Source organism: Mauremys reevesii, linkage group 12 (genome assembly GCF_016161935.1).
Source record: "Mauremys reevesii isolate NIE-2019 linkage group 12, ASM1616193v1, whole genome shotgun sequence".
Taxonomy (NCBI): Eukaryota; Metazoa; Chordata; order Testudines; family Geoemydidae; genus Mauremys; species Mauremys reevesii.
The window spans coordinates 17,248,841-17,261,087 of NC_052634.1; the positions used below are offsets into that span (position 1 = coordinate 17,248,841).

Here is a 12,247-nt window from a genome sequence, read left to right on the forward strand (position 1 = left end):
GTGTAACGCCGACAGACCCTGGTCGTCAGCGGGCAGGAGTGAACTGGGCACCCCTGGAGCTTAGTGCATGAGCCTCTGCTGCATGAACTAAAAGCCAACTGGCTGTGAGCTACGGCTGTAGAACACTCATTTCTCTCTCTCTCTAAGTGGTCTTGGTGCCACTAGATGAGACAGAGCCGCCCCCCAGGAGGTGTGTGGGTTACACTAGCAGTGGGTTCCTACATGAGCAGCTCTTCGGCTGGCTGGGCAGAGCCGGGGGCATGTCCTGCCCATGCCTCTGGGAGGTGAGTCAATGCCGCTTGGGGCACCGCAACCAGAATTCCCAACCCCTGAGAACCGACGTCCCCCTGGCGCCCGCCCAGGCTGGGCAGACAGAAACCTGCCTGTGCCGGTCGCACAGAGGCAGGGCACAGGCTGTAACATGCCCCTAATCTGCTAACCCGGGCGAACACCTCCCCGCCGGGCCCCGGACTCCAGGGACCATCAGCTGGAGAAGGAAGGCTGCACACCGCATATCGACCCCCAGGAGGCACAGGGCCCCTGAGTGCAAGGCCTCTGGATGCTCTCCCTGGGGGTGCACCTCCGCCCTGCTCCTCCCCCTGGGGGCAGCCAACTGCTGCCCTACTCTGTGCAGGTCCCTGCTTCTGCCGCTGCAACACAAGCTGCTCTTTCCACATCTGGATGAGATGTCTCCTGCCTCAGGGAGAGAGATCTGTGGGGAGAGTGTGTCTGAGCAACTCCCCGGACCCAGCCCCGCAGGGCAATGCCCCAAGCATGTGGGCAAGCAGGGATCTCCACGGTGCAGCTACCAGGACGCTGATTTGCAGCGTAGGGCCAGACAAGTGCAATAGCCACGCGGGCGTCTCCCCTGCCCAGGGGAGAGCGAATCCTAGACCAGACCAGCCCAACCTGCCCTGGCCAGCCTGGGGGTGGAAAATCAGGCCCCCGTGTCCTCTCTAAATTCAGCTTCTCCTCAACCAGGAGGGGCTGTGCCGAGCGTGCCCCGAGGCTGGGCGCTGGCACACGCAGCTGCACTGCTGGATCCGTGTGCACGAGGCCCCAGCGTGCAGGCAGGGGCCGCGGGGGCGGCAGCACAGGCCCGCGCGGCCTGGAGGAGTATGAGCCCCTAGCTCTGTCAGCTCCAGGGTACGGCTTCCATGCCAGACCTTGCTCTACTCCGCCGGCCGGCACAGAGCCTGGTCCTAAGAGAAACAGAAAACTAACCTGCCCCCATCTGCCCCTGCCCCCCTCCCACTGCACCCGAGGCCTGGCGCAGAGAGCAGGGCCCAGTGCCAGCGCTGTGAGCGTCTATCCCCAGGGCTGTGGGCACGGGAGGGATCCATGTACCTGGGTAGGCCGGCTCGGCCTCGCTCGGGCTCAGCCCAAAGCAGAAGCTGTCCACGGCCACGGCCAGGGCCTGCGCGAAGTTGGCGTCCACGAGGAAGGAGCCGTCGGAGGAGCTGACCAGGCTGCAGCGGGTGCTAGTGAAGTTCTCCTCGGAGACCGAGCCCCAGCCGTTGAGCAGGGAGCCGCCCAGCGAGCTGGACGAGGGCGTCCGGCAGTACCGGCGCAGGAAGGGCATGGACTGGCAGCCGCCCCCGGCCACGTCGGGGTCGTCGTCCTCTCCGGGGGCAGGCCCCGCCCCCAGCTCGGAGCGCAGCGGCCCGCAGATGTACCCGTAGGTGTGCGGGGGGGAGAAGGAGCTCTCCTGCCGGGGCCTTTGGAGAGAGAACGTGGAGCTGGCATTAACGTGGGCGGTAGCCTTAGTCGGGAACGCGCTGCCTCGGTGCAGAGAAGGCTGGGCCTGGGCTCCCTGGGGGGCTCCGATCCCTGCCGCGGCAAAGCCTCGCTCCTGGGGGGTTCACGGGCAGCCCTGCACTTCCCAGTGACACCCGGTCCAGGGGCCCACCCACGCTCCCCGGGGCCCATTCAGGGGCCAGGTTCCAGCCCGAGCTTATTGACATGTTCTCAGGCACCAAGCCTGCAGGGTGTGAGCCCAGCTCGTGGAGCGTAGCCGTGCCTGAAATGGGGTTCACCTGCCTGATGCACTAGAGCTGATGGGGCGTGAAGCCAGCTGTAGCTCGATGCAATGGGGCTGTGTGCGGGGGGTCTGACGGGGCAGGGGTCGAGACTTGGCTGACACCCCCTCAGAGCCGTATGGCTGCAGGTACCAGCCGGTAGGTTTTGTTTTTCAATCACTGACAGGTTTAAATCCGGCCGGGCTGGTTTGCTAGCAAATCTACGCTAAGAATTGTCTGTGCAGAGGGCCAGGTGAGATGATCACAGTGGTCCCTTCTGGCCCTGGCGCCTATGAAATTAACCCATTAAAAACACCCTGTTGCTCCTTAAAACGCTAAGGCCGCCCTGACCCCTCACAGGCAAGTGAGGGTGAAGATATCTGTGTGTGCAGGCAGGTGTGTATGAATGTGCAGGCAGATGCGTGTGTTTGTATGGGTGAGTGTGCAGACAGGTGAGTACACGTGTGCAGGTGCATGGGGGTGAGTGTGCAGGCGGGTGTGGTGCATGTGCAGGTGGTTGTGCAGGTAAGTATGCAGGTGTGTGTGTGAGAGAGAGAGAGTGTGTGTGTGTGCAGGTGTGTGTGCAAGTGGTTGTGTGTAAGTGTGCAGGTGTTTTGTGCAGGGGTGTGCAAAGGTGTGTGTGTGTGCAGGTGGTTGTGTTTGTATGTAGGCAGCTGTGTATGAGTGTACAGGTGGGTGGTTGTGAGTGTCCAGGTGTCTGGGTGTGTGCAGGTGTGGGTGGGTGGGTGTGTAGGCAGATGTATGTGTGTTTACAGGTGTGTGTTCAGGTATGTGTGAGTGTAGGGGTGTGTGTGAGTGTGCAAATAGCTGTGATTCTGCAGATGTGTGTATGTGCAAGTGTGTTTGTGTGCAGGTGGGTGTGGGTGCAGGCAGCTGTGTGTGTGTGTGTGAAGGCAGGTGTGTGTGGCTGCAGGTGGCTATGTGGGTGCAAAGTTGTGTGTATGTGTGTGAGAGAGAGTGTGTGTGCAGGTGTGCATGTGTAAGTGCAGGTGCCTTTGTGTGTACAGGTTTGTGTGTAAGTGTGAAGGTGTGTTTGTGTGCATGCAGGTGTGTGTGTGTGTGTGTGTGTGTGCAGGTATGTGTACTCAACTGTGTGTGAGTATGCAGGTGGGTGGGTGTGAGTGTCCAGGTGTGTGTGTGTGGTGTGTGCAGGCAGCTGTATGTGTGTGTTCAGTTATGTGTGAGTGTGCAGATGGCTGTGCATGTGAATGTGCAGGTGGCTGTGTGTGCACAGAGGTGTGTGTGCAGGCAGGTGTGTGGCGGTGACTGTGTGTGTGCAGGTGTGTGTTTGGGTGTGCATGCAGGTGGCTTGGTGTGTATAGCAGTGTATACAAGTGTGCAGGCAGGCAGGTGTAAGACTGCAGGTGAGTGTGTGTGTGTGCAGGTGAGTGAGTGTGCATGTGCAGGGGTCCGTGTGACTGTGCGGGTGTGTATGAGTGTGCAGGGGTCTGTGTGAGTGTGCAGGCGGGTGTGCAGCCTGCTTGGTGGAGCAGAGGGAGGGTGTGATACGAGGGACGGTGCAGCGAGAGGTTGTGCCCGGCCTTTGGGCCTTGCAGCAGGCTGGGGAGGGGATTCCAAGCTTGGCCGGAGCCTTTACCTCTGGCACTCGGCCTCCGCACTGAGCTCCAGGTACGCAGCCACCTGGTCCGGCGTCAGCACGGCCTCCCCGTCGTCGCCGAGCGAGGGTGCAGGAGAGGCAGCGGCAAGGCGGCTGTAGGGCAGCGAGGGTGAGGGCAGCACACTCCGAAGGGCGTTCTCTGTGCTTGGCTGCAACTCTCCAGCCGGGAAAGGCCTGGCTGCCTCCCCACCGTCTCTGCTCCTGTAGGCACAGACACCATCACCGTGGGGAGCCTGCCATGCTGGGCCCTGGCACATCCCCCTCACGCCCTCACCTGCCCTGCCTCCCCCAGTCCTGCTCAGTTCCGGAGCCCCCCAGCCCTCCTTCAGACCCATGGGCTCCCCTGGTGGGGAGAGGCTCCTTCCCCACAGCGTGAAGCCCAGGACTTGGGGCAAACATCCAGGGGCCGCTGTCAGCTGGATGTTGGACAAACCCCTCCATCCTCCTAACACAGAAAACACAGTACCCGTTCTTCCGTCCCCAAGGCCGGCAAGCTCATGGCGCCTGTGGGCCCATTAGCCTGGCCTGTCAGCGCCTCCCGCCCCCCTACAGAGGGCACTCACCCCATGCCTGGAGGGCCGGGGAGGAGGGACCAGGAGGTTCCTAACCGCATTTGACAAGTAGCTAAATGAATCCTCATGGGAAATGAAAACCAACCTATAGACAGCGAGGGGCGATTCCCGCCCCGCTCCGGAACCAACCTATAGACAGCGAGAGGGGATTCCCGCCCCGCTCTGGAACCGACCTATCAACAGCAACGGGGGATTCCCGTCCTGCTCCGGAACCAACCTATAGATAGCGAGGGAGGATTCCTGTCCTGCTCCGGAACCAACCTATCAACATCGAGGGGGGATTCCTGCCTTGCTCTGGAACCAACATATCGACAGCAAGGGGGGATTCCCATCCTGCTCCAGAACCAACCTATAGACAGCAAGTGGGGATTCCCACCCTGCTCTGGAACCAACCTATCGACAGCAAGGGGGGATTCCCGTCCTGCTCCGGAACCGACCTATAGATAGCAAGTGGGGATTTGTGCCCCGCTCTAGAAATGACCTATGGACAGCGAGTGGGGATTCCCTCCCCACTCCAGAACCAACCTATAGACAGCAAGGGGGGATTCCTACCTGGTTCCAGAACCAATCTATAGACAGCGAGTGGGTGATTCCCACCCCACCCTGGAACCGACCTTTATGTCATTTTAAGCACAAAGAAGGTAGACGGTAGGGCCTAGCTTTACTCCCCCATGGCCCCTACACACACTGCCTGTGCCAGCTTCAGGGCCGTGGGGGCAGCAGGGGACAAGTTCTAGGTGCTGCTGGAGGAATGGGCATGGGGGGTGCTAGGCACAAGACTGGCTGTGCTCTCCCCATCAGAGATTTGTGCTCGGTGCTCGGTGGGGTGAGGTAACGCTCAAGCACCAGAAAGGACTCCCTGAGCCAGCCACCGCCACCACTGGCTCCGAGTCCAGCACGGGCCCCATCCCCGTGGGAATCCAGATGTCAGGACCTGAGCCAGTATGAGGAGAGGGCTGGCTGGGGCAACAGAGTCTGTCTAGCACGGTCTGGCACTTGCCTGCTGTCCAGACCCAGACGACCAGCTGTGAGAGGGGGCAGGAAACACCCCTTTGAACTTCCCTGTGCCAGCGTCTCCTGGACCCCCCGCCCGGTATGACGCCCCCACCACACCCCGCCCGACAGCCTAACCTGGAGCCCCCGGGCAGCAGCAGGACGTGGAGCTGGTTACAAACTGGTGGGCTGGATTCAGTGACGTGCAAAAAGTGTCGCAGCCTGTAAACCAGACTGCCAGCACTGCTCGGGAAAAGCGTCTCTCCAAAGCAGGTCAGGCGAACCCACTGGAGATGTGCATCCCTCCTCCTCGGATTGCTTCGCCTTTACCGTCCCTCTGGCTACAGCCTCAGCCTCAGGAACGTTGTTAGGAACAAACCCCCGAGTGCAGACAAACAACTGGCTGCCCTTTTCGGCAACGCCAGGCCCAGCGTGGCGGGTCACAGGGTTCTGCCCTTCAGAGGGGGTCGGGGGTGCACTCCAGAGAGGCTGAAGCACAGTTCATCTGGCAGGCAAAGCAGGGTAAACAGGCACTTAACATAAATCAGAAGGCCCTTACTCTGGCTGCATGCCCTGGCCCTGGGGGCCATGCGGCGTGGGAGGAGCTGGAGGGGGAGGCAATGGGCCAGTTCTGTGCAGTGAGCCTCTGGACTGCAGCAGCTTGGGGGAGCTGAAGGTTTTCAGCACTTTGGTATCCTCTCCTAGGGAAAAAAAAACATGAGAAAATGATCAGCCAGCTGTCCAGCCCGCTGCCATCCCCCGACCTGACCCACCTGCCAATCACCCACCTGGCCCCAGCCCCCTGCCACCCCTCCCAGCCCACCAACAATTCCCCACCAACCCAACAGGCCCCAGATAATCAGACCCAACCCCGCCACCCCAACAAGATACAATGGCTGGAAGCTGATGCTAGACAAATTCAAAAGAGCAAATTAAAAGTGAAGGGTGATTAACCAGTGGAACAATTTACCAGGAGTCATGGTGGATTCTCCACCACGGGCAATTTTTAAATCAAGGCTGGATGTTTTTCTAAAAGATCTGCTCTAGTTTAAGCAAGAGAATCCAGGGAAGTCCTATGGCCTGGGCTGTACAGCTCAGATTAATTGATCACAGTGGCCCCAACCAACTCTCCAGCTGCCCAAACCTGCCATCCAGCACCAACCAACGCCCCAGTGCCTCAACCCTTCCATCAACTCCCAACTAACCAACCCCCAGCCCCATACTGAATGACTGACCCCCAGCGCTTCATCAAGGCCTCTATCCCCTACTGACCAACTGATCCTCACCCAGCCCTTCACCACATCCCCTGGCCCCAAGAAACCAACTGACCCATCAGCCACGCCCCAGCAACTTCACCAACTCCCCATCCAATGTCCCAAGCCCTCACCCAACATGTCCACTTACCTGCAACCAACTCTCCAGTCTCCCAAGAGACTGACCTACCTACAGTCACCAAGCAACCAATTCCCACTCCACAAACCACTAACCTACCCACCAGCCCCAGCCCACTTCCTATGCCCCTGCTCCCCGCAACCCACTAACCCACCCACCAGCCCCCACGTAACCCCTTTATCCCCCAGTCAACCCACCCCTGACCAAGTTCCAGGAGCTCAGCTCCCCAGTGCCCCAGTGCGAAATCCCAATGAGCATCCAGGTAAGCAGCCCAGCCAACGGACCCTCAGACACCGCCCACAGCTGATCCTGAGGCTGTTCGGAGGCCTGGTGACAGGCAGACTATATGTGCACAAACTCCTAATCTTTTCATTCAGTGCAATGGGAAGGCCAGGTCTGGCCCTGGCAGATGGGAACCGTTATCCTGTTGGTTGGGGGCCAGCTTGCCGTGGGTCTCGCCCATCTGCCCCCTCTACAGGCTTATGGCTGGCGAGCTGTGCTAGGCCTCCTCCGGCCTAGTACGGGCCTTTCCCCATGCCGATTTCCCGCTGGGACCTTCTCCTCTCACACAGCACAGGATCTGCCCCACGTGCTGGCAGCCTGCTCCCAGCACAGATACATGCAGAGGATGGACGCAATAGAAGGGTGAATAACGTGGTCTGTGGCCCAGGCTCTGTGGCACCAGGGGAGCTAGAGACATGGACCCTGGCCCGAGGCTGCCATTCCCTCCTCTAGCAGCAGGGACCTGAGGGCACATTGCTGACGTCCCTTCCTTGTCTATCTGTGCTTTCAGACTCAGGGCCGGCTCCAGGATTTTTGCCGCCCCAAGTAGCAAAAAGAAAAAAAATTTAAAAAATTAAAAAAAAAGCTGCCATCGTGATCTGCGGCACTACCGCCTCCAGTTCAGTCTTTGGCAGCAATTCGGCAGCTGGTCCTTCGCTCCAAACGGGAGTGAGGGACCGGCCACCGAATTGCCGCCGAAGAGCCGGATGTGCCGCCCCTCTCTGTTGGCCGCGCCCACGTGCTTGCTGGGCTGGTGCCTGGAGCTGGCCCTGTTTAGACTGCACTCAGCCCCCCTCCTGCCCGGACCCCGCCAGCCCCTCACCGAGGCAGGAGGATCATGGGCAGAGGCTGCCCCTTGCCCACGAGCCGCCTCCTGAGCTCCGAGGCCGGCTCGCCTCACTCGGCCAGCAGACACTGTCTCTTCCACCACCCCAGGGATGCCCTGTCTCATTTCCAATGCAGCTGAAAAGAATTGTCTTTGATGGCTACACACACCCGCCATGGACGGACCATAACTAGGGTGATCAGATGTCCCGATTTTATAGGGACAGTCCTGATACTTGGGGCTTTTTCTTATATAGGCTCCTATTATCCCCCACCCCCTGTCCTGATTATTCACACTTGCTATCTGGTTAGTCTAGAATCATAGAATCATAGAATATTAGGGTTGGAAGGGACCTCAGGAGGTATCTAGTCCAACCCCCTGCTCAAAGCAGGACCAATCCCCAACTAAATCAGCCTAACTTTAACTACTGTCCTTTTTACGCCTCGTGTTATTCTGCACAGATGCTGGAAGGCTGTCACTTGGGAAGCAGTGTGGCCAGCCCCCGTAGCCATTCCTATTTGCTCCTAAGCCAGCTGCCAGGTGTTATCTGTCTCCTGTCACTGCCCCCCCACCCCAGGTCCGATCCAATTCCAACAGGGGAAACCACATGGGCCCAGAAGAGAGAACAAAGGCACATTAACCACTCGACACATCAGCTGTGGGGTGTGGGGAAGGAGCGACAAGCAATGTGATCCCCACAAGGCATGAGCCCTTCTCTCAACCTCAGCTGCTCTTAGCCGATCAAAGCACCTAGGCGATGCTTCTTCACGGTCCCCTGCACCGCAGGCCGGCCGGCCCCTTTGGTCTGTAGGTGTTCCCTGCACTCCTCGGCTTTGCTGAGTGCTCCCCGTCCGCGTGGCTGAGCACCCCACTCTTCGGCAGAGAGCTGCCTGGTCTCACAGCTCCGGCTCACTGCCGGCTCACCCTTCAAAGCAGACCTGGGGAACCGCAGTGCGGCTGCAAGTGCTCCCAGTGTCTCAGAGCTACCTCCCACTCTTTACAGGCTCCCTGCAAACGTGGGCTCCGGGCTCTTCTGTCGGATGATGGAAGGGCTGGGAGTCTCGGGGGCTCAAGGGCTTTTTCTGCTTGCTGGTTACATGGGACGATGAGCTGTGCCTAGGCCCGGCGGCTCGCTGGGCCGCGCTGTGAGCGCAGCGACGAGGTGAAGCCGGGTTGGTAGGCAGTGGAGGGATTCATATCAGACTCTGTTTGGTTTGGTGCTGGGAACCGGCATCCCTAGGCCTCTGGTGAGCTGACAGCCCCCAGCCTCACCTCGGCGCCATCCAGGAAAGACCAGCAACCCAGGGATGGCCAGCCTGGCTAGCCCTGATGTCTCTACTGCAGAGAAACCCAGGCAGAAACCCTCCCCTCCCCAGGAAACAGCCCTCTGCCCGTCCCTGAGCGCCACAGCGATGCACCAAGGGCTCTGGGCCGGGGAGTCTCCTGCAGCCACCTTTACATCTGGCCGGGCCTCCTTCCCGTACGAAAAGCCCGTTTCCTCGGCATCCCAGCAGCACCTCGCCAGGCTCCAGTTAACATGGCAGCGTCCCTGTCTGGGAGCGCCGATGGCACTGATCCCCTCGGACCAGGTGTGCCACGGGGGCTGAGAGGGGGAAGGGCGCTGGGGCCAATGGTGGATTAGCCAACTGGGCGGGCGCCTGGAAAAAATCCACCATGCAGTGAAAGCCACCAATCGGCTGTTTTGTGGAGGGCAGGTGGCACTTGGGAGAGGGCGGACAGCAGCGAGCAATGGGCTGGCAGGGGGCTTCGAGGGCAAAGCTGGGGCAGGCAGAGGCGGGTCACGGGCAGGGCGATGGGAGAGGGACAGGAAGAGGCAGAGTGAGGGAGGGGGCTCAGGGGCAGAGTGGGGACGGGAACTCAGAGTGGAGCGGGGATGGAGCACCCACGGGGAAAAAGATGTCAGTGTGGGTGCAAGTGACTGCACAGGGGTGGGTTACCAGGCCCCCCAACCTCCTCCCTGTGATGCACAGCTGCTCACGCCTCCCCTCCGAGAGCTGGCTGCAAAGCCCTCAGCGAGGTGGGGCTCCTAACAGCTCCACGTGCCCAGCGATTCGGAGGTTCTCAAAGAATATAGAGACAAGACAGCTGAGCTGTGCCCAGAGCGGAGCCAACGGGCGTCGGGGGCAGAGAGTCTGAACCGCTGCTTGGGGGAGCCTCCTCCCTCTGAGGATTTGTACTCCCCTCGGAGAGGCAGCATGGCCCAGTGGGTAGGGCGCTAGCCTGGCTCTTGGCTGCCCTGGGGTCAGCTCCCAGCTCTGCCACAGAGTGTCTCAAGCCCGCAGTTCACCGGCTGGGACAGAATGTAGCCGACAGCTGTGACACCGGGCGAGGTCGGCGCAAGGGTTACATAAAAGCTGTGGATGAGCTTGAGACAGGCTCAACCCACCAGCTAAACACCCTCTCTGTCGGGGATCGCTATGGCAGGAGGCCAGGGCTGAGCCCCACCCCACGTTTCTCCTGGGGGCCGGGGTGCCAGTGCCGGAGCAGCACTACACTGGCAGGGGTCTCCTGGTGATCCGCAGAACTGCGGCCGTCACTTGATTGCTGGACGCAAAGGAAGGGAGCCGGGCACAACAGCCACGGCGGAAGGGGCACTGAACTGCAAACCATGTGCCAGCGGCTACTGTTACTATTTCTGTGCCCTTCACTGCCCTGATTCTGCCCAAGGTTCCACCTCTCACCAGTTTTACAGAGACGCTAAGGGGCAGCTTGTCCCCGGTCTCCGCAGGGCAGGCAGAGCTGGGAGGAGAAGCCGAGTCTTTAAGTCTGAAAGAGCCAACGCCCAGCTGCTCTGCCACACAGCATCCCCCTTTGCACAACAGCTGGGGCAAGGCCCTGCTTTACTGCTGGAGGGGTTTTACATCACAGCAGTGTGAGCTGATGGGACCTGGGATGTTGCCCGAATGTTGGGTTTCCTGTTGCATGTTTAGTGGTTGTAGCCTGGTTCCTGGGGCTGTGCCTTGAAAAGCAGGGGTGGGGGCAGACTGAAGGCACCCGGGTGGGTGGGGGACATACAGGGAGGGCCAGCCCCTACCCGGTTAGCCCCAGGAAGAACAGAAGTGGGTTTAATACATGCAGTGCTTCCCCAGTGGACTGGTTGTGTCTGCAAGGGATGGGTTGCTTAAGGGCATTGCTGCCGGGCTGTGAGCCGTTCCAGGGCACGGCATTGAATCCAGCCCAGCTCAGCAGGGGGCCGACTGTTCCCAGCCCGGGGGGCCAGCCCCCCACCACAGGATTTCTCTTTTTCAAAAATATCATGATGTGGGGGTCAGGGTCTGATATCTAGGGCCCGACTTGGGGTTTGGACCTTGTGGGGCTGAAACCAAGCCAGACCCATTAGTCAGTCCCAGCACCCCCTTGTTTGAGCAGCCTGCCCTGCCCAGCCACGGGGTGTGCCGCATGGGGGAGCGGCCCTGGTGAGTGGCTGGAGGGGCAGCGCCCAGCATAGTGCCCTCCACCCCACCCCTCCTGCAGCCACTCTGCGTCCCCACGGCTGGGGGGCAGAGCTAGGGGTGCCGCAGGATGAGCACTGGCCAGGGCCGGGCTGGGGGATGCTTAGAGCCCCGGCTGGCGGCTGTGTGGGGTGCTGGTGCCCCCTGCTGCCGGCTCTCTAGTAGTGCAAGCCCTGGCAGAACTCAGACCCACTCCGGCTGGCCCCTCCGCTGGGCAGTGATGCCCTACGTGGCTGGGCAGTGAGATCTAGACACGGCCGCCCTGGCTGGCTCAGCGCCGCACGGAGAGCAGGAGAGGCAATGGATTCCCAAGCTGTTCACAGCAGCCCAGGCATGGGGACGGTCAGGAAGGGGGTAACAGACTCCAGCCCTGCCCCCAGGCGCTTGCTGTCCCCCGGATGGGCCTGGAGCCCCAGGGAGGTGGCTTACAGAATCACCTCGTTTTCTCCTGCCCATCTCCTCATCTTGCCCAGGCCTGGATGCTGCCAGCTCTGCCCTAGACCAGCCCAGGCTGCCAGCTCAGAGGTGCCTCTGGGTAGGGTGGCTCTGCTCAGCGTGGTCCCTGGCGTTGGAGGAAGGTGTCTGCAGCGAGGGCAAGAGATGCTCCAAGGAAGGAATCCACCTCACTCAGTGGCCAGGGCCAGCAGCAAGAGGCCAGGGACATGCCCCCAGTTGCAGGCCAGATGTCCCGCTGTCCCTCGCTGGGGCCCGGCCTGTGGATGGCAGCACCTGGCCACGGTTCCCAGTGCAGCTCCCCAGGCCATGCAGACCCCACAAGGCTCCCACACCTTCCCCTTGCTTGCCCCCAGCCTCTGGGAGAGCGGGACCAGGGCGGCAGAGGGGGACCAGCCCTGGGGGACAAGGTGGAGCAGGAGCATGTGGACAGGGAGGGGGCAAGTGCCGAAGGATCAGGGAAGCTGGGGGAGCCCGAGCGTCTGGCAGTGTGAGGGGGTGAGGGTGGGGTGTACAGAGGAGCAGGAGAGGGACCTGGGGGTACCTGAGGGGAGAGATGGGGGGCCTGTGAGAGTCCCTAGGGAGCAGCAGAGGAGGCT

At 60.8% G+C, this 12,247-nt stretch overlaps 1 protein-coding gene across 2 annotated transcripts in view; it reads right to left on the reverse strand.

Moving 5' to 3' along the window:
• Nucleotides 1-12,247, reverse strand: part of ROBO4 (roundabout guidance receptor 4) — a 70,042-nt gene that overhangs the window by 5,822 nt on the left and 51,973 nt on the right. For both annotated transcript variants that reach the window (XM_039496122.1, XM_039496120.1), the window contains exons 16-18: nucleotides 5,782-5,923; nucleotides 3,637-3,858; nucleotides 1,348-1,718 (exon numbers count right to left, since the gene is read on the reverse strand). In XM_039496122.1, the coding sequence (XP_039352056.1) occupies nucleotides 1,348-1,718; nucleotides 3,637-3,858; nucleotides 5,782-5,923 (735 nt within the window). The remainder of the gene's footprint in view (nucleotides 1-1,347; nucleotides 1,719-3,636; nucleotides 3,859-5,781; nucleotides 5,924-12,247) is intronic.